This window comes from Vidua chalybeata, chromosome 1 (genome assembly GCF_026979565.1).
Source record: "Vidua chalybeata isolate OUT-0048 chromosome 1, bVidCha1 merged haplotype, whole genome shotgun sequence".
In the NCBI taxonomy this organism is placed as follows: domain Eukaryota; kingdom Metazoa; phylum Chordata; class Aves; order Passeriformes; family Viduidae; genus Vidua; species Vidua chalybeata.
Window position 1 is genome coordinate 88,147,389 of NC_071530.1, and position 22,285 is coordinate 88,169,673.

Here is a 22,285-nt window from a genome sequence, read left to right on the forward strand (position 1 = left end):
ACACTTTTCTATTGGTTTAAGATAGAGACACACTGTCTAACATAGAAGATAGGTATTGGCACGTCATTGTAAACAGAGTACATGTAGTTTTTACTATAAAATGTAATCACCACCCGAGAGGGCACACAGATTGCCATGGCTTCCTTGCTAGACGGACCTCGGCAGGTCAGAGAAAGAATGTTATAGATAAGGAAAAATAAACAACCTTGAGAACTTGATCCTACGCATTTCAGACTCCTCCCTTGGCTGCATGGGCTAGGAAACAAGGACTTTTACAATCTTGGGGTCATTCCAGCATTGCAGACCCTGAGAGTTTCTGAGAGACAAGTGTGCACATCTTATGGGATTTCTCTTCCAGCAAGCATTCCTTTTGAGCCTTAATGTGATGCCTGACTGTCTCTTCTCTTTGACAACTGCCACAGTCATTTTTCCAAACGGCTCGTTGTGTAATATCACCATTCAGCTAATTTGTAGTCTCTGTTCAGAAAGCTGTGTCTTATTCAGGAGTTTTTAAAGTTCAATTCCTCCAACTAGATAGAAATTATTATTTTGCCCATCAATATTTTGGGGATGATAGATGCAATCAGAAGAAATACAACACAGGTTATAATGACCCTTCCAAATCCAAACATTCTTATTTGAAGCAGAATATTGATTTAATATATATGCAGATGAATATGCTAATTGAAATACCTGACAATCTCATTTAGATCACATATAGCTTCTTAAACACAAGATTGATGGCTTTTATTATCTTTGCACTTAACAAAAAGGGCTGGTAGGAATCCACTTACATTCTTCCCAATGCTTCATGCAGGTTCCTGCTCCACACAGCTCTCAATCTTACTTGACTGATTTAACCAATTGTTTCAGATTACCTACTCAATGAAACCTCAGATTTTCTCTTCCTCGACGTAATCTTCACTTTGCACGTAAATAGCTCCAAATTGCCATGCTGTGCCAGGGGGAAAGGCAAAGAAGACTGAATAAATACCAAGTGACTCCATGATGCCAGTAGGAAATACAAAATAGTATAAGACCTTGACTAAGTCCTTCCCACAAAAAAAACCATACATAACTAGTTAATGAAAAATCCTCCCAGGCTGGTAAACTAAATTAGCAATGACTGTTGGGTTTTAATTGATCTAAAAGCGTCTGGCCACAATATACAACCCCTGTGCTACAGCACAGGGCAGCAGTGGCAGCATTCCAACATTGTCCTTGGGCCACTGTGTCACTCTCTCTCACTTTCCATCTTCTTTTCTAACTGACCAGACATTTCTGAGGAACACTGTAGCTTATTCAAAATTCTGGCTGAGAGATAAAGCAACTCCGACAAGAACCTTCACTTTTCAAGTGTATTAAATCACTACATCGAGCTTTGGATAGCAAGTCAAACACAGAAACGTTACATCATAGAACCATTTAGTCTGGAAAACACCCTTAAGATCATCGAGTCTAACAGTTAACCCAGCACAGCCAAGTCCACCACTAAACCATGCCCCTCAGAGCCACATCTGCGTGTCTTTTAAATACCTCTGGGGATGGTGACTCAGCCACTTCCCTAGACAGCCTATTCCAATTCTTGACAACCCTTTTCATGAAGAAATTTTTCCTAATATGCAACATAAACCTCCTGTGGCACAACTTGAAACTCTTTCCTCTTATTCCTTAAAGAAGAATAAAAACAAACATTTGACCCAAGAAAAATTTAATTTAATTTCAATATTAAAGGGTTTGCTGGGAGAAACTTTGACAGGAAATGCAAAGGCTCCAAGGATAAGAAATAATTGAAAGCATTTGGCTAAACCAGTGAAATTATAAATATTTAATACATGATTCACAGGAATTACATCCATGAATGATGGATACTGCAGAGGCTCATCTCCATTTGTAGAATGGGTTCAGCAGTGCAGGGCCTTCTGTAGTCTCCTAGTTGTCTGCAGCTTCTGGAAACAATAACTCACAAACTTTTCAACAGCATTATCTGATTCATCTATCATAAGTACCAGGAAACAACAGACTTGATATTAGATCACTGCTGGCTTTTAAAACACAGCCTCATGGAAAACAGCCCGTTTAGAAATCAAAAGCTGATTTCACTTCTGGACTGAGGAATCGTCTCTGCATTAACAATCCTGGCCAGAGCACTTTACTCCAGATGGGACACTTACCTCTGAAAGCCAGCAAAAAGCATGAGGGGCTCAAATATGGTATGTACTGGTTATCTAGGAGAAGCTGATGTTGAGTTCCAGATTTGAAGTGTGTTGAGACTTTTTGGTTGCAAGCTTGGAATAGATTGGCTCACAGAAGAAATTTGGTTTAAGATAGAAATGCACCTAGTTATAGGCTATGTATGAGCCATGAAAGGGAAGGGGCTGATTTGAGATCAGCATCCTTTCAAATTTGCCATGAAACTGCTGAACTAAATCAAATTTCCTGCTTTCTTACATTTTGTCTTACTTGGTGGGTATTCAAGAAATACTTGAATACCTGAATTGCCCTTAGCAATTCTGAGTGGCAAATGCTACAATGAGCTTTTTTTTTTGTTTCTCCCCTTTCCCCATCCTGCCTTTGCAATGATCTGTTCCCCAACGGCACAATCCTTGAATATCACCCTTACAGGAAGACTTCACAGCACCAGCAGAAAAATGACTAACGTTTTCTGTAACATATATTTCTGGGATTATTAGGGAGGTTTCTGATCTACTTTGCTCATGACAGTGATGCTCAAAGATGCACCATTTCAAACTTTCCAAACTTCTCTCCCTGTCCATAGTCCTGAGTGAGTCACTTCACGCCTCATGCAGGAAAACTGCCTATTTTATTTCCCACTGGAAAGGACACACAAATACCACCTTACCAAGTGACCAGCAAAACAAACTAGTTGGCATGAAAAGGAGGGAAGAGAAGCCTCTTAAATGGTTCCTTGCTTTAGAGATACCTCTCTGTCAATGACTTACTCTGACTTCTCAGAATGTGATGTATAGGCCTAAGGATACCTACATACTTTATTTTCTGGGAAAAATAATCACAAACTGGGTGATGAAAGCATGTGCATCACAACTTTCTCTTAAACTCCGACTATAGAAAATGTTACTTTTCTTTCTCTCCCACATTTTTTCCTGTTCACTCTGGCCTTACCACTGGCACACCTACCAAGTCAGAAATGCAGGTACACTTTGATTTCATCTTTTGATTACTCAAACTCCTATTTCCCCTACTGGCGTATTTCAAAACACACTTGGAAGGTTCTTCTCTAGAATTGATGAAGTTCCACCTTTTACTTACACACTGGTGGCCAGAGGAAGGAAACAAGGCTTCCTCTGCAAACACATAGTCTCAAAATGCTCAGTGGAAAGGAACACTGCCTTCTCCTCCCCTCTCTGGGGCTATGCCTATGTTTTCCCCCAGCAGTTGCCTCATGACAGTTGTATAATGGAGATACAGGGATGAACCCACATTTCACCTCCACAGGGGTGACCTACTTGTTGTGTTGCAGAGTTCTGCTCTTCTTCCCCTCCCACACTCAGTGAATCAAAAAATGCATGAACAAGTAGCTCAAAGTCACGTGTGGATGCTGCCTCACTGTGCTCATGTGTCTCTTGCTGACCCTGTGAGTCACAGATCATTTCCATGTAAACCCCATGAGAAGGGAGGGACAAGCTTGCCCTGAGATTCCTACACACACCAATTCCTGTTTAGTCTTCCTTATTGACTGACAGGTTAGACAGTGATGAAAAACAGTGTTGGATCCCTCCAGGCAAAGGAGAGGGAAATAAACCATCTCTTCTCACACAATCTCACTCTTGGTGAAAGCTCCAACCACTGGATAACATAGAGAAGGATTCAACAGGACTGACTGTACATATTTTAAAGGCAACCAGTGATTATGAGTTCATTTTGTGCAGCTGACTGGCATGTGGCTACACAGATGGAGGGAACACCTCACCTCTGAATCCCAGCAGCGATGAGACATCTCTTCAGTCCTGAGCCACATCATCCATGTGCCCAGCCACGCCTCCAAGCAGAACTGAGCACCTCATGAGCTTGAAGGTCAGGAATGCAACCACCACCAGCAGACACATCAAACACAATACATATTTTATTGGTTTAATTTCCAAGGAAGTTAAAAACCAGATGAAAGAAGACTTGCATAGCATAATCTCCACAATTTATGAAGAATAATCACATTTTTTATGCAGTCCTTTATTTTGATTTGGATGTAATTTTGACAGAAAGATGCCCTAAAATTTTTAGTATACTTTGAAGGACACCATTCAAAGTATATAAATCATGAACTAATCTGAAATATCTTAGTCATATCAAAAAACACAGAACTCAGAAACTTCTCTTAAAAATGCTTATTTCTGTTTTGTGATTTCAGCCTCCTGGCTATTATTAGAGCTTATAACAATCACCATTTTTAGCTTGAGATTTGAGAAGGGGCTAAGTCTCACAGAGAATGGAATGTGTCTTATTTACTTGCAATGAATGATAATTCATTGCAAGTAAGTAAGCATTTAGTTTTCAAACATATAGAGGACTTTCTACATATAGCACTCTGGAAATACTGTATTAAGTACATTTATTATCCATATAAGGCAAATATATATCTGCAATTATTATTTAATTATTAAAAGATATAATTTGGCATTAATTGGAGTATTTAGATCAAAGAGCCTACATTCATATGAAGTGGTCTTATTTTCTATATACTTGGAAAGTTAAGAAATAAACCCTTACAGAACACATAACTTTTTAATATAGCATTTCAAAGTGTTTATGCCCCTTTTGTATCTGCAGTCTTTGGGGCTGCAGTATGCTAAATTTCTTCTTCCTCTGAATTATTTTTTCACATTATGGGAGGGTTATTCTTTCTGCAAACTTACAGTGAATGCCATTTAAAAGTGACGTTTTGTACTTCAAGATTTTCCAGAGTTTTGTCACTGAGAAGAATTTGTCTTCATCGATGGAAAGACATATCAGTACTGGCAGGAATATTCCACTTACTAGAAGGGAAATATTATCTTTTATTTAGCTGAAAGATTCCTTATGTATCTTCCATCAATCTGAAGTGTTGTGACATTTCCTACCACTGTACCACAAGGATGTTCCTTCTGGGAAATGTACAGACTATACTAATGACTATGCTCATACATCAGAGAAAATCTTTCTTTTCCCCCTATAAAATGGCAAAATTATTCTTGATCTAATATTACCAAGCCACAGCAGAGAGAATGTGCAATTGACTGTAAATAATAGGTCAAAATGACCAAGCATGACATTTTTAAAGTTCAAATCCTCTCATCCACAGTTATCATATGTTGCATTATGGATATTCACAAACAGTATTTGTCAAGCCACTGTGCACCAAAGTGACTTATTTTGTACTAAATGCAATAATGAGTGAAACAGAGCTTTTTGAGATTGCTTTCAATTTCCTTTTCTAACTTCTGTGCCATTTTAAACAAATGATACAGTGGTGAGGTGAAGAGGACAGAGCAGAGCACCAGAGATCACTGAAGGTCAGCATACAACAGGTCTCTTCATGTTAAGTCTATGAGCAATCCAGAGCTATGCTGGCTTTCTACCCCACAAAGCAATGCTCTGCATAACAGAAAGGCAAAGAATGCAGCAGTTAAGAGATTTAGATACCAGGAAACTGCTTTTCAAGGTTCCAAAAAAGCCTGCTCATTACAACCTCAGATAATTGACTACTAGAGAGATAAACTCCCTGCTTTTAAAAGCAGGCATCAAGGAGTAGACCTTGGGCTCTGAAGTGGAAGGTACAACTCTCAAAACTGATTCTCAGTTTACATACATATAAAAAACCTCTCTTCCCATGTATTTTATGGCAGATTGTAAGAAACAGATAACGTTTCTTCTCATTTCCATTACAAAGCTCTGCTGAGAGACTGTTCCAGCTGAAGTGAGTAAAACCAGTTCTTCAAAAGAACAAAAGGAAAAGAAAACCCATATATTTAAAAAAAAAAAAGGAAAGAGAGAAAGAAGAACATTTTTGAATTCTGATTTGTGCACTGGGTGATGAGCTTCCTTTTTCCCATTCTCTGCTGCTCTGTGGTAGTCGCTCTCCTTTCAGAATGACTGTTTGACCAACTCTTTCACAAAGCTGCCTGCCTCCCTCTGGGGATAAGCTCAAACAACTCAAGGATTGCTTCAGCCAAAAGCACTTTCACAAAGCTGGAGCCAAAATTGCCCTTAAATCATACTGGATGAGGGTTTTGATGGTGCTTTCAGCAGGGTCAAAATTTCACTTCCCAGATTGCAATAGAGCAGCCAGTCTAGGAGAATTTAATTTTCCAGAAGGACTTCCTGGAAGCATGAAATCATCCCATAGCTAGCTGGACACATGTTGAGGGTCATAAAACACCTGGCCTCGAGGTATTCAGTCTTGATTTACATCGACTTTCCATGTGGGTTTTCTTTTTCGCTCCATGCCTTCTTTTATTTATTTTTTGTAATTTTCACAATAATTGATACTTCAGACTAAGGTTTCAGACTTTTGCTCTCATGAATCAGAAAGCATGAGTCTTGTTTAGGAGCTTCCAACAGCTGTTTAAGAAAAGCATTATGACATGAACAAAGGGTAAGAAAAAAGAATACTTTGACCTGTTTGCGATGGAGAAACATTCAAACTCTCGAGAGTTCCCTTAAGTGGCCATTAGAGATTGCTGAGGATAAACTAAGTTTGTATAGAAAATGACTGTATTACTTGAAAAATCTCTAATTAGAAATAATATGTCAGCATCCACAAATATGTAAGGAAACAAGAGTGTGGAACTCACAGAATCATAGAATGGCTTGGGTTGGAAGGGACCTTAAAGATCATTTAGCTCCAACTCCCCTTCCATAGGCAGGGACACCATTACATAACAATTCCGAGAGAAGACACCACATCAAATAAATCAGATGGAAAAGTAACAATGGAAGAGAAAGAAGTTGAGAACAAATTGATTGAATTCCTTCACAGGGAATGTGTTTTGCAAATGGCATCCTGAATCCTCATTATCTTTATGCCTTACTGGCATCCTCACACACTACTTCCAAAGGAGGAGACACAGATTTCCCAATAATTCCCCCTTTTCCATTGCTTTCACACTGTCTACATATCACCTTGAGTTTCCTTTTGGAAAAGCTGAATGCACTGCTACTCTCATGCCACTCTTCCACTGTCCTTTTCCCACTCACATTGTTTCTAAAATATGCCTTGCATCCTCTCTCCTAATCGGGGTTTTGACAAAGCAGTAGAAGGAAGTAGTTTATTGTTGTGTTTACTTTCCTTCATTGAGATGCGGCTTTCTGACAACAAAGTTCAGTTTGTTTTGGGAGTCATCCACCAGTAAGACTTGATCAAACCTGTTGCATCCTGAAGCAATTGTGCAAATAGAGTTATGTCTGCTGCAACCTAATCACAAGCAAAAACATGTAGGTGAGCTGTAATTATCAACAGTTTTGCCATCTGATAACATTTACAGCAAACAGAAAATTACCAGAAGCAAATGAGTGGAAGCTTTTTCTTTTTTTCTGAGTAACTGACTACTGACTTTTCCCTGTAGTTGCACAAAAATTTAATCTCCACCAGAGAATCTATCCTGAACATTTTTCTTCACTGGATGTTGGAGGCTGAATTTCTGTATTCTCCTTCAGCACTGGAAGTACTTGAGACCCAATTGATAAAGTATCTGAAAAGGGTGAGCACAAGGGCTGGTTCATCAGGTATATGCCAAAGTTTGTCTGAAAAAAAAGCAAAATATTTATTAAGATGCAAGGCATATTATAGAAATCAAATCTATAGAGAATCTCACAATCCAGATATGTTCAGAAGAAATACATTGCTTTAAGAATAAGGAGGTATGTACTATGTCCATGTAATTAAGAACATTCTTAACTCATTAATTATAATAGACTGGTAAACAGAAGCTAATGCCATGCTATTCAAGAAGAATAACTTAAGTAAGTGGATAAATAACACAGTATTTCATCATGAGCTCCATAGTATTGTATATCTAATTCACACTCCCTCACAATCTTGTTATTTAATGTCTGCTCTGGCTCCTTGACAAATACAGTTAATGTATTGTCATAAACAAAGGCTCTGCAGCATGGGAACACTGGTATGTTCCAACAGTAAAGAAGTCTTGCATCTTCTACCATGAATTATTTGCTTTGTTAACAGAACTTTAACCTGCCTGGCCTCTGTGAGTTTCCCTTCATTTGTTTTTTATGAATATTCTAGTATGTTTTTCAGAAAATATTCAGAAAGTTTGTTTTATTGTTGTTCCCACTTGTTAAGAGTCATTACCTGTGAATCCATCCTGCATAAATATTAGAAAAACTTAGAATATCTCTTTGGGATACTGAGTAATATAGAAAAGAAAAATGGAATAACCACTTTGCCCACTGACCATGCAACCTTCACAGGCACCAAAGACCTGATCTGTGTATCTGCATTCTTATGTGAGGTCTTGATCTCAAGCAGTAGAGTGTTACAGTTGTGGGTGTGATCTGGACATGTCACAGGAAGAAAATGGTGTGGTTCTGTGGTTTTCTTTTCCAGCAGTGGAGAATTTAGAAACATGCAAGAAAAAGATTTGTCATCTCATGACAATATTTTCCAAAGAGTTAGATAATAGTTAATCAAAAAACATGTAAAGTAGGAAAAAAAAGTAACTCTGAATACTATGTTTTTAGACTTCAGAAAATCTTTTAGACTAGATTTTTAGACTTCAGAAAGTCTTTGCTCTTTAAACTGAGGACCTTGGAAACCCAAATTAATTTTCTTGTCTCTTCTTGCAGATTTTTAAAAAAAGTATTTTGATTTGGTAGACTACAGTCAAAATGTGCAAGTCATTATAAAGTAAAAAAATAAGCAAACCAAATACAAAATTCTATTATCCTTTCTAATTCGTGATTACATTTAATGTCATTGTTCAGATCAATGATCCTGAAATTGAGTGAATTGCATTTAGAGTAGGTTAAAAAAATAGTAGGTAAAAGGGATTGCAATAAAGAAAACAAGAATAGATGAATTTAAGGGGGCATATTTCACAGACTAAATATGAAGGCAGTATGTTGTCTCCTATTCTTTCACTGTGTAATTAAATAAAGATGAAGCAATGATGTAACAGAGGACAGCTCTTAGTCTTAGAATTCATGAGAAGTAAGTTTGAGACCTACTCCCAAGTAAGAGAGATGCTGTAAAGCAGACATCTATCCAAACATGGCCTCAGACCTTGGATTTGGGTCTTTCTGCTTCATTTGTAATCCTAAGCATCAATGAGAAAAAATGGGCCCTAAGCTTAGGTATTTTTGGCTACCTCTGCTATTCCTTCATCTCACTGGCATGTGACATGTAGAGGGCATGAGCTGGACCTCTCAGGCCTATCCTACTGCTGGCACTTTTTGGGTACCAGTGGCTGTATTGGTGTCAATGCTTGGTGGACACAGGGCACATCCTTGTGGTCAGTGTTGTAAGGTTAATGCTGAGGAATGACTGCACTACTGTAAGATCCCAGCCCTCTAGCACAGTGACTCTGTTGGACCAACCATGATGCTGTAATGGTGTCAGTAACTGTTTCATTTAAAATATTAAAGTACATAGTCTTGTTTTTCCATTTTTGCTTTTCTCTCATTCATTGACAAGTTTCTCTATTGGCATAAATGATGTATTTTTCAGCCTTGAGGTTAATAAGCTGGATTCACCTCCTATACCCTAGTGCAAAAATGACAGTTGCCATGATTTTTTTTTTTTTTTAATCAAGCTATTATAAAACAAGTATTGTAAAATTAATACTAGTTCATGCTACACCATATTGCACACAGGAAGGAATTTTTTATCTCATCCATGTAAATGAGCTTATTTGATGAATGAGAAGTTTTTATTTATATTTACTGTATTGTCATTTTAATGTATCTTAAAATGAGACTAAAATAAATCTGGGCAGATTGTTCACGGTGAAGAACTTAATTTAGCAATTTTTGTTATTGAAAATAATTTAACAGGAATTTTTTTTAATGCACTTAAAACATTCAGAATTATTTAAGAAAATGCATGTCTGAATGCATCTTTTTTTCAGGAGTTCTCAAATACTGTTTTAATACTGGTCCTTAGTATTTTCCTTCTCTGATTTGGCATCTAAAGTCTCAGTGTTTTTTTCAGTGAGTAATGCCTAAGGAGTTTCCAAGGTGATGATACACTGATGGTATACATATTTTAGTACTAATGCCCATTCAGAATCGCCAACCTCTTTTTTTTTTTTTTGGTGAGTGTTCTTAAACCCAAAATTTAGCCTGTAATTGCCAGAAGTGGATTTAACATCTTTTAAGTAAATTTACCTGTTTTTTTCAGTAATTACAAATAATGACTCAGCAAGTACTGATAATAGCAATCATACACACACCCCTGCCAAGCAACTATAAAAGCTGCATCTGCCACTTCAACTCTGTTTCAAGAGAAAGATAAAATGTAGAAATCCTCCCATTTCTGACGAAAAATGAGGCTTTCAGATGCAGAGATTACAGCTCGCAGTTATTACAGTGAACCACATAATCTCTGCCTGCTACCTTTTCCTGACTTCAAGGGCATTTTATTCTGCATATAATCTTCCCAGAACACACCAAGAACTGGGCAGGGAGTGCAGGAGTGAGCACCATGGCTTTATCTGGCAGTCAAGACTCTTCCCATCACTGTAAAATGTTAGAGGAACAAAAAATTAAAGCTTCTTGATTAGGAAAAAGCAGACCACTTCACTGCTGGGAGAAATAGACAAAACATACATATTCTTGCCAACAGTGAATCATATGACAGTCATCACACTCACTTAAAGGAGGAGCTATGAAATGCTGTCATTTTTGCATGTTGTTTCAAGTTCATTTACTGAATCAACAGTAATATGCTCTGCTCAGAAATTCACTGACAGAGAAATACCCTGTGTGTACTATCCCCTTTGGCAAAACAGAAACCTGAGGGGCTACATCTGACAAAGGCCTGAGGTGAGATGCCTTCAAGCTATGACTCCAAAAGAATCAGTTAACACAGACTAGAACCTGGTAGGGAAATACCTTGCTAGAATATGTATCAAGCACATAAATCATACTGCATGCTAATACTTAGTTTCGGATGGATGAGTTCTGGATTTTGCCTCTCAGTGGCCATATCCCAGCAGATAAATTTACCTGTCCAGGTTGGATCATTTGTTCATACAATAACATAGCCTCCCTCTCACCCAAAGATTTTAATGCAATAATGTTTTTTTAGCTTTAGATTTACTAGAATGTAAAGCCTTACAAAATAGGAGAGAGGAAGTACTCACTTCTGACATGCTGATTTTTTATATTGGAAAAAGGGAAAATTTTAAGCTGGTGTAAATAAAACCCCATATTGTTCTGTTGAAAATATCTGGACTGTAGAATGTTTCCTAAAGAACTGATTTTCCTTTGCTCTACCTTAACTAAATACATTTTCCAGTTCAGTCACCAATGAGAAAAATCACTATATTATTTCAGAGGCCTATTACAACAATCAGTGTTCTCAAATGTTCCAGATATTTGAATAAAAAGCATTGCATGGTATAAAGCCCTGCGTTACTATGAAAATAATGATAATGATGCATCAGATACAAGAGGTCATTTGCTATCCTTGCTAATGTTTCAGTAAGCAATCCAAAGGCATGGCATCTAATTCTGCAGGAAAAGAAGCTCTCCCAAGGCACAATGAGATACATAAAGGAGGATCAACAGGCCCCAGAAAAAAAACACAAGCATTTTAGCGTATGAAGGCATGTGCAAACATAATGGATTTCCCTTGATGTATTGCTATCCATACATTTAGACCAGGGCAGACTGCTAATGCAATAATTCCCTTTGCTACCTTGCCAGCAAGTCCCAGCTATAGCACTGCTGCAAATCTATGCACAGGGCTTCCGCTATCATTAGCACTAAACGGCATCTGCAAAACACCAAAGAGGCAGGAATGCTGTGTTCTCCCTCTTCCATCCATGTGTGGTTTGTGTCAGGTGGTGAGGCATGTGAAACAGCATGTGGCCATTTGCTTAATGGAGTTATGTAGTCTTTCCTAATCTCCTGCAGTAACAGAGAGCACTCTGTCACACGAGGAGAGCTCATCTTTCCAGTCAAAAAATTACAAAAGGAATCCTTTATGAGTGTTTCTTCAGGAAGCAGAGCTTAATTTCACTTTATAGAGGTGTTTACATTTTGTGTCAAAGAATGACATAAAAGGTTTCATAAAAAGTAGCTGGCAAGGCTTCAGCAACATGCTTTGCATTTATCTGGAAAGATGTAAATTGCTTGGGTGGCTAGTTACAGTAGCTGGTTCTGACTTTCAGCTGCAATCCATCTATGCCAAGGCTCCATCTTTCATTTTGAAGCACCAGTTCTCAGAGGAATGGAGAAAAACAGGATTTTAGAAATAAATATTGAACTACCTCCTACAAGCCCTACATTATTTAGCTCATTATTGAAGTTCATTGGCAGTGCTGCTATTTGGGCTACTTGTTTGATAAATTTCAATGTAAATTTTTCAGGTTGGTGTTCTTGGAAAAACCAAAATAAAATGGTAAATATTGACATCTGGGTCTTTTTTCTATCTGCAATATCTTTACTGTTTTGGCAATCAAGTTGTTACAGCAGCTTTCCAAAAACCTGAGAAACTATCTTAAATCTTATTTTTCTGCAACAGTTTTTTTTTTTTTTTTTTTTTTTTTTTTTTTTTTTTTTTTTTTGTAGTTTGAATCAGATTACTGACAGATGGGAGCAAACACTGCTGAATTCCTTCACTGAATCTGCATCTGATAAAGAAAAAAGAAAATTAAGTCTATTAGATGACTCCTTAGCAGAAAAACACATGGTAGAGATATGAGTCACCAAAGGATTAGCTCTGCGATTTAACACAGTCACATGAACTCCATGTTCTTTCTCTCTCCCCACTGTGTGCTGTGAAAGGTTTGGATCCATGTCCTCTGTTAGGTCTGCTGAGCACACTAAAATGCCATAGTCCTTCCTGGGTGCCGCTCACTGATAATCAGCTGGTGCCCATCACCACAGAGGCTACCTGCAGGAGGAATGGGCTCGGAGGTCTTCTCAGACCAGGCAAAGCTACCAGTTCAAACTCTCCCTTTCAATTGTCAGCTAAGCCAGGGGACTCACCCTCAGGCAGAGCAGAGCATGCTCACAAGACCACCTCTGCCAGCAGCGCTGAAGGCTGGAAAAAAATAAAAAAGGCTGAATGCCCGTGTCTTTGCAGCGTGAATATCGGCGCAGCTGAGGCAGGGAGAGCACTCCCCCGCGGTGATCAGCAGAGCTTGCCTCGTCTCGCAGCGGGGCTTTTATCAGGCGCCAGCTGCTTCTCCTGAGGCTGGATTGCTCTCTTTGCCTTAGTCCTGTTTGAATGAGCCACTTGGTTCTAGCAGTGCATCAAGAAAATCTCTTCATTGTTGAGTTAATCAGAATGAGAGAGGAGCTCATTGCTGTGGGAAACATGCAGAAGATGCATTGCCTCTCCTGAGAATCTGTATCCTGAGTAAGGTTTTGTTGCCATTTTCTCGCTGAGTACAGAGCGCTTTCTCTCCACAGAGGTTTCAAGTCATAATCCAGTAAAACCCATATGGACAGAAAAAGCCCTCTGCCTCATGTGGCAGCAGGGAGTATCCCTGTCCCGAGTGTCCAAATGTGCTCTGAAGGGTCCCAGATGCTGCAGCTGCTGTTCACACTACTCGGAAAGGGCCCCTGTCCTCCGGCACGCACCGTGGCCGGGAGCTCATCTCACGAAGGCTCACGTACTGCGGTGACCTGGAGCAGAGCCTGCTGTGCAAGCCTAAGTCACCTCAGGTCAGCGGGAAGCTGTGCCTCGACAGCCGGCCCTGCCTGCGCCTCTCCCCAGCTCACTGCACCGGGCTGCCTCCGACACGGAGCCAGAGGAGCCATTCACCAAGGACAACAGCCAATGAAAGGAAAGCCCTTTGTTTGCTTAATGAATCACTGAGACGAATCAATTTATTATTTTTTTTTTTTCTGTCCAAACACTGAATGCAGTATTGTAAACTTGTTTGTGCACTGTCTGGTTGAATGATTTTCAGCCTATTTGTTGTTGCTCTGTGCCGATGTTGTGCCCCGTCTCTGCTGTTTGGCAGGTACTGCCAAAACTCCCGAGCCCCGACTGCCTGAGACACTTTAACAACAGGAGCTTAACCAACAGGAAGCAATGAATTTTGAATAAGGATTTTCAGCTAAATAAATAAATATGAGGAGATCTGTGGGGCTTTGGGGATGCCAAAACTGTCTAGCCATCATCTGAGTGCTCTCAATTCCAAGAAGCAAGGCAACCTTAGGAAGCAGGACCTCAAATAAACACCTGCATTTCACACTTACTTTCTGGTCACTTTCCTAAGCAATTACTCTCCACTTTGACTATATTCACATCTGCTCTGTTTTTCCTGCTATCTAATTTCTCAGGGTAAGAATAAAGTTTAGTCTTACACTCCAACTGTATAATTTCAAACACTTTCTGATTTTCCAGCGTATTTCTTTTCTTAAAAGACATCAGTGCATCAGCTTGTGTTTTTAAGAATAAAATAAACACACTGTAAATAAGTACATACAGAATAAAAGCAAGCACAGTTAAAAATAATGCACAGTAATAGTCCATTTCTGAATAAAAAATGTATTGAGCATTTTATAGAAATACACCATGCCATATCTAGGTTGTAAGTGCATCCTCTTTCTGCAGAAAAAATCCAAATGGTAACAACTTAACTGTGAATATTCGCTCAGCAGATATTTCACTACCCATGCAATAAAGTCACTACATCTTTCATTACAGCTATTTTGAAGTACTGTACTGACCTTTCTACCTCTGGCAGCAGACAGGGACTGCAGAATTTCTTTGTTCCGTTCCCCAGACTGTTGATCAATGCAGATTATTTGACATCTGCTACATGGACCCACAACCTGAAATTTTAGTTAAAGAAAGTTCATAGCTGTTTATCAAAGCAGTACAGCATTGAACAGTACAAGCTTCTGATCATCATAATATATTAAACACATACCTTTTGCATACCTTTTCTGTGGTTTTTCATTATGTAAAAGGTCAAGTCTGTTTACCTAATGTAGTAGGTCTACTTGCAAAAATCTCACTGAATTTTTAATTCACTTTTTAATTTTTTTAAGGAAAACTTTCCCAGAGACAGAATCTGAGAAATACTAGACATTTACATATTTGTATTTCCTGATGGCTTCACTTCTTCTGTGGGTTAGCAAGGCTGCTTGCCCAAAGAACTCAATACAAAATTAAGCCATTGCCTCAGGATTCAACCCAAGGAGGTTTTTCTTGGGACCGTTTTAGTGCAGCTGAAATGCACAATATATTTCTTATATGCATGGTACTTTTGGATACTCAGAATGTAAAATATTTAAATATACAAGTTTACCAAATCAGAAGAAATAATTCATCCTCTATCATCTATTACACGTGATGCTAACATCATATGTAGTTGTTCTTAAAGCTAATTGTTGAACTAAAGTATGTTTTTAGGGAAAAAAAAAAACCAAACTAAGCCTGCAACAAATTTCTTCTTAGAGCTTTAAAATGGAGAAGGATGACATATTGCACTTTCACTTAACACTGCATCCCTAACTTTAGCAAAAGCTGTACACTACAGAAATTACATCTTACAGTATCCCAGTATACACATTCTACTTTTGTAAAATGTGCCATAAATTTCAAATAGGGCAAATAATTAAACTCTACACTTCAAACATTTTATGTGCTGATCTGAAGTGATATTTCAGGTTTTTGAGATGCATCTAGACTGCTTGTATAACTCTTCAGCATAATCATCAACACCAAACATCAGCTCTTTTAGAAAATTATTCTCCACAGCTCTATTTTTTTAATTAAAAGAACAACAAGACAGAGAAGGAAATATTTTTTCCCCACTATACTTTGTTCAACAGCTTCTACCATTTTTGTGGCAAAAGGAAGCATTAACATAATTTCTACTGTTACTACATCAGTACCTGAAAAAGGACCTAGCAGAGATGGGAAAAGACAATGCAAGTTACATAAGCCTTTCTATTTTTGCCTTGTATTCCTAAAGTATACCAATGCCAGAAATAGGAATGCCTTTTATTTTGTAGTTTTACAGTAACTTATCAACAGGATTCTCAGCTGAACTCCCCAGTGTAACTCCAGCCTCCAACAAGCTATTCACCACGGATTTTGTCCTTCGGTTTCCTCATTCCTTACTTATAGGAATTTTTCAGCAATTTTCTATAACTCATATTGCAGCATACTGATCAAAGTACACATAAGAAGAGAGTAGATAAGCAATATTTTCCACCCTTACTGAAAAAGTTTCTTACAGCATATTGACCAGAAAAAAAAAAAAGTGATGCCTATCACATCTTCCTAGATTTGACCTCGGTACTCCTGTCATTCACACTTAAATTATAATCTCTAAGAAAACAATGAATAAGCCACTTTCACATCCTAGGCAAAGCAACTTCAAATACATATTTCATATCTCTTGGCCAGACAAATTCAGCAGAACATTTAATACATGTGTGCATCATTCCCTTAGGTGTCATGTAGCTTTTACAGATTCTTTGTTAAGAGTTTTTCTTGAAAGAATGTATTTACAAACAAGGTCTGACTCTTCAGCATTTTCCTTACAGCATGTTGTTAGCTATGAACATACCAAAAAACCCTACCAGGTTAGAGTTAGAAACATTCCTTGAATGAAGACTAGGATAAGATGTATACAACAGAGAAGAATAGACCATGAGAATTCATGTCCAGTCTTTTGGCCATTAGTTGCTTGATTTCCAGTAACATGAAGTTACATTTGGACTACTGTGTTTAACAGCAACAAGTATTCTCTGCTGATGTGCTGGCTAAATATGTGCTGTAAACTCTGCCTCAAAAAATCTGATTATCATTCGGTACAGATAAGATATACAGATAAAGATAAGAAATGCTATGAATAGTGAAATTCAATAGAAGTGTGGAAAAACATGGCAAAGCCTCTTAAATATATTGATGTATGTTTGTCATGGGACACATCACTTTTTTTTTTTTTATATATACTTCGTAAGTTTCATCTACACAAAGTTTGCTGCCCATATTCTAGTCAAAGCCTTGTAAAAACTGGTTTATCTCCAGGAATCAAAATGCTTTGTGATACACTGGGGCGTGGACAAGAGAGAAAAGGTCACACCTGGAATTGCAGAGCACCTATTGAAATCTCAGCCCACTCTTCCTCTTCAAAGGACTCTGGTGCACTGATGACAATGTTGGCACGGAAACGCTGGATCAATTCCTCTATTTCCAATGGCTCCTTCAATCTGTCTCACAGAGTTGACAAAGCAAAAGAAAAAATAATTGTGATCCATGCATATTAGAAAATTCCCAATTTGTTATCATATGTAAGGCTAGATGTAAACAAGTAAAAAGTAACAAGTAAAGGATCTTTTCAGTTAGTAATCATTTGACTTGTTAAATATTGTAAAAATAGAAGCTTCTAGAACCAAAGGCAAATAAAATTTTATTCTGCACATGCTGCAATGTCAGAAGGGACAAAACCAGCAGTTGCTGAAGGTGAAAAAGGCCAGTAAAATAATTTTATGAGAGAATATATCCCTCATATTATTATTATTTGCCTTTGGGAGGCAGCAGATTGCACCAAACGATAGGTGTTCTAAAAAAAATTAATCTCTGTGTAGTGATATCTCCCCCTCTTTACAAGCATTTGAGCTGCCAGAGTGTAGATTTATGTCTGTGGAGAATGTATATGAGACAGAAAGAGCATCAGACTGCATACAAATATCAGAAATCTTGCTGCATCTTCGAATTGCCATTCTTCACTCTTCTTCTAAAGAGGAACTTGAACAGTACCAGAAAAAAGAAAAAAACAGACACTGTAAAATTTGCCAGAGAGTTCTATCAGTGCCACAGCTAGTGGAGAAGAACACTTCTTTTTGCATTAGCTGTTAAGGACATGAACCATTTTTGATACTCCATAAACTGTACTCTGACAAGTTAGGGATATAACATCCTACAGCAGAGGCAGAAACGTGGGTAAGCAGTGAAGAGAGGCATTTCTGTCCCAAAAGAAAAAAAAATAAGAAGAAAGTATGGACATACAGTTTAAAATGTATTTTAGTTAGAGAAAAAACATGCAAAATCAAAGTACAGGGAAAAATTCACATCAAGCAGTCTTGGCAGAGGTGGCCTGCTAGGTGAAAAAAAAGAGTTTGGTTTTATTTTAAACAGTCTGGATGATCTTCTTTAGCAGACAAAACTGCATGAGGATAAACTGCCCGTGCAGACTTTCAGTCAGACCACAGAAGCCCAGCTCCAACAAGCCCCAGTGTTCACAAGGGCTCCAGAAGCCTGGGGGTAGAAGGTGGGATGGGAAGCTGCAAGGCTGCAGGTTTTCCCTCAAGATCCCACAGGTAATCCCACGGCTGAGACACAATTTGTAATGAATGCAGGAGGTAGGAGCCAACAGGAAGCATAGATTATGCCAGTGCTCATACAAACAAGAAGGAAAATAGCAGTTACTTGTGAACACATTCAATTATGCTGCTGTGCTTCCCAGCTTTGCTGTGCACTCTTGGAGTTTGGTTGCTGTGGAGCCTCTAGTTTTGACTGTGTTTTGCAAAATCTATGTGCCTGCCACCCCAGCCTGCACTGGGAGCATCAAAAGCCCAGTAACCTCAGAGCTGGGCCTGCAGTGTCCTGAAACAGCTGCTGAAAAAATCTTCAAGATTCTACTGATTCTTGCTGCTGAACTCAAAGACTGCAATGCCCCTACCCCTGATCTCTCTGTCTTCAACCTGCTTGGGCTCACATCCAGAATACCTCACCTCTCTTGTACCTCCCCCAGCCCTCAGAAATGCTTAATTACTTGGCAACATGTATCTGAGTAAATTTCCATTATTTCTCCTCCTACAAAATACCTTGGTTGGATGGAGTGGCAGGTATCTTCATCCTGAAAATCCCAACGTGGACCTGTTTTGAAAATCTGTATAATGTGCCAAAGTCAGCCTAGGAGCTTTGGATTTTCACAGCAGTGAGCGCTGCAATGAAGAATGCATTACCTATATTTAATAGGCAAACTTGAAAATTAACATTTATATCCTCAGGGTTATAGTTCTAACAAGAACATTTGAGCATTAGGTCAGGCCATAGGCATTTACATGGAGGTGACCTGTAATGGAAACACCAGGTAGACAAATGTCTGCAGGTACATGTATCCCTCCAACAGTATGCTGGATTCTAATTTTTAATCAAATTGCTGTTTCTGTTTTAGATCACCTCTCAAGAGCCAAGTGCAAACTGGAAGACTAGTTTTTACTTATGGAAGATACTAAGTGAAATTATAAAAACTTAATGGAAAATTGAAATTGTTTTGTAAAATTTAGCAGGTTTCATTTAAGCAAAACCAAACCAAATGCCAATAAGCTAAATAATACTTTCTAAAAACCCTCCAATATTTAATAAAGACCCATAAGGGCAGTTCTTAAAAGTATATTGGATAGTTCAATATTTGGAAAGTTCATATATCATGATTTAGTAACAGTGCAGAATGAGGATGCTGTATATCTGAATTTATTTCTCCAGCACCCAGAGAAGGCACTGCATGACAAAATGCATGGGAGGGAGGACACTTCCAACTCACACTGCAGAGTAGGAGGCCAGATCCTTCTCAGTCACCATTACAGTTCTGGTCACATCTGGAGTTTCCTTTGAGGAAAAGGAGATTACAAGCCTAGTTGTACTGGAAGATATTAGGCGTAAAATTAGTCTATCATATGGAGTTGAATGTTTTGCTGAAGTTCATTGTTCTCCTTTGTCCTCACTTGCTGCTTCTTACTCTTCACCTTTGCACTCAAACCCCATGTCTGGAAAGTTTCACACTGAGTCTTATCATGGAAAAAGTCCATCCTGAGTAAGGGATGTGCCCTCCCAAGGAGACGTAACCCAGCCAGTCAAGCCTCACAAGAAGACATTAATTGTCACTGAGAAAGGGTAATCACAATACTGAGAGATGGACTGCTTCAAACCTTTTCTATACATATTTCCCATGATATTCTAAAATTGCCCAACTGTCTTCTCCTGAAGAAGGAGAATCTTCAGACAATGCAAGCTCCAGTGGTCTTGGTGATGCTTCATTGAGTCAGTGGTTTTAAATCTTGAAGCGATATACATATCCTCCTGCAGATATATAGATACATATATCCTCTTCTCAAAGCAGGAATTTTCAATACAGGGGATGTATTTGGTGGGTGACTAAGAGAAGAGAAGATCACTCCAGGAAGAAGCAAGAGAGAAGTTTTAAGAGACAGGAAAAGAGAGCTCAGATACAAATGCTGAGGGTGTGGAATGCACAGATATAATGGAGGACTTGAAGGAAGATTTTTTTTGTGGAATTTGAACCTTTCCTAGTTATGTTCAAGAAACAAAAATTTCCTGTAGTCAATATATGAAAATTTGTTTGGTAATGGATTTGTTATCTTTGAACTATGAACTGACTCAGTCTTTTATTTGCTGCTTCAACTCCCACTTTTGTTTAAGCAAAGCCAAATTAAAAGAAATAAAATTATTCCAGTCCTGAAAATGCTTTCAAAGTATTTCTGTTGTGCATATTTACTCTAAATCTTAATAATTCCCATGGGAGAGAAATAGTTCAGAGCCAGATTTTATATTTTTACCTGCCAGACAATTTATGTTGAGAAAACCTCTTTATCCTTGATCTTCTGACAAATGGAAGTTGGCTAGTTCTCAATATCTTTCCACCAAATCATTTGACAAAAATTTCATTTAAATTTTCCTAAAAATGACTAGTAGACAGACGATGCTTAGGTGTTTAATCCAAATTTTCAGAAATAATAAAATAATTAGTAATTATAGCAGTTTAGTAGCTATATATTTTTTGAATATTGAAAAGTAACTATCTCTAAATTTCCACATAAAACACCTATATTGGCATCTTATGGCAAGATTCTGGAATCCAAGATCATTGAGAGACATTTGGAGACAGAAGCATCTTACCTTGCAGAAATGTGTTCTTTCAGCTGCAGAATGCTTGCTACATTTATCAGGAGGTATTGTGCTTCATTCACAAGAGAGAGTGAGATGTTTGTAGCAGATGATAGACCTAAAAAAAAAAAAAGAAAATGAATCCAACATTCTAAAATGATCATAAAAATTAGTAATTTCACCTTATCATTCCTTTGACCTCTTACTCATTCTCATTGCTAGTTTAATCATTTGGTTTCAGGCACTAAGGAAATATTCCAAAGATGCCCTCAAACCTGCAAGTAGTTATGATGCAATGCAGTTAGAAACTGAGAGGTGAGATTTTACCAAATTTCTAAAATAGTTTACAAGAGCAATATCTATGCATTTTCAATATTCTTTCAATTATTTTTGTAATGAAATTTAGTCTCTGAGTAAATTCTTTGATTCTTCACGATCATTTTTCTAAATGGTCTCTTTGAGTTTCCAGACAAAATCATGGCCATGATGATAACTTCCCCCCCATACTGGTGCATCTGTACATTTTCACCAAATTTAACAAGCAGAAGGGCGGCAAAAAGTCAGTTTCTGTATAAACATAATGACTAGATCTATACTGGATAACTCTTTCAGCCTTTATTGGGGTGCCTATATATACTCAGTGTGAAGTCCATGAGCCTGATTTGTGCATGGGGAATCACAAATATTTTTAAGAATGACAACATACCTTTTGTATTTTTCTGATGTGACTGGCTTTTCACATCTGAACTTTGTCTTATCAAGCGACACGAACGACCAAGAAACGTAGAGAGCCAGCCAGCAATTCTTTCTCCACAGTCATACGTTTTTACCCTATTACAAGAAAAGAGGAAGTTTAAATTTGATTGCCCAAACATTAATTTGCAAAACAGAAGTCAAATTGTGAAGATGTTTCTCCTGCTTCCTTCAATACAAAGTACAGAATCCATATTGTCTGATGAATGTCTGATGTGAAGCTCTCCATGACTCTAACTCCCCCTCTTCTTCAAGTTTACTCCTTTCCTCTTGAAGTTGACTTTCACAAGATTTAATTTAGTTTAGTATGGAAAATTACTGTGGAATAAAGGATTAATCATAACACTGAAGACACTGACTCTGAAGTACAATAAGTGGTCAGTCATATAACAATATTACAGTACAGTATTATGAAATAGTCACACTCTGGTCTGTACTTTTTGCTAAAAA

The 22,285-nt window shown here is 38.0% G+C and overlaps 1 protein-coding gene across 1 annotated transcript in view; it reads right to left on the reverse strand.

Annotated features, from left to right (window-relative positions):
* Positions 1-4,087: 4,087 nt before the first annotated feature.
* The window catches only part of MOCOS (molybdenum cofactor sulfurase), a 212,855-nt gene continuing 194,657 nt past the window's right edge, over positions 4,088-22,285 (reverse strand). Inside the window, exons 11-15 of the mRNA XM_053959573.1 lie at positions 21,789-21,913; positions 21,095-21,200; positions 17,256-17,382; positions 14,884-14,988; positions 4,088-7,758 (exon numbers count right to left, since the gene is read on the reverse strand). Of these exons, the coding sequence (XP_053815548.1) occupies positions 7,612-7,758; positions 14,884-14,988; positions 17,256-17,382; positions 21,095-21,200; positions 21,789-21,913 (610 nt within the window). The 3' untranslated portion in view covers positions 4,088-7,611. The remainder of the gene's footprint in view (positions 7,759-14,883; positions 14,989-17,255; positions 17,383-21,094; positions 21,201-21,788; positions 21,914-22,285) is intronic.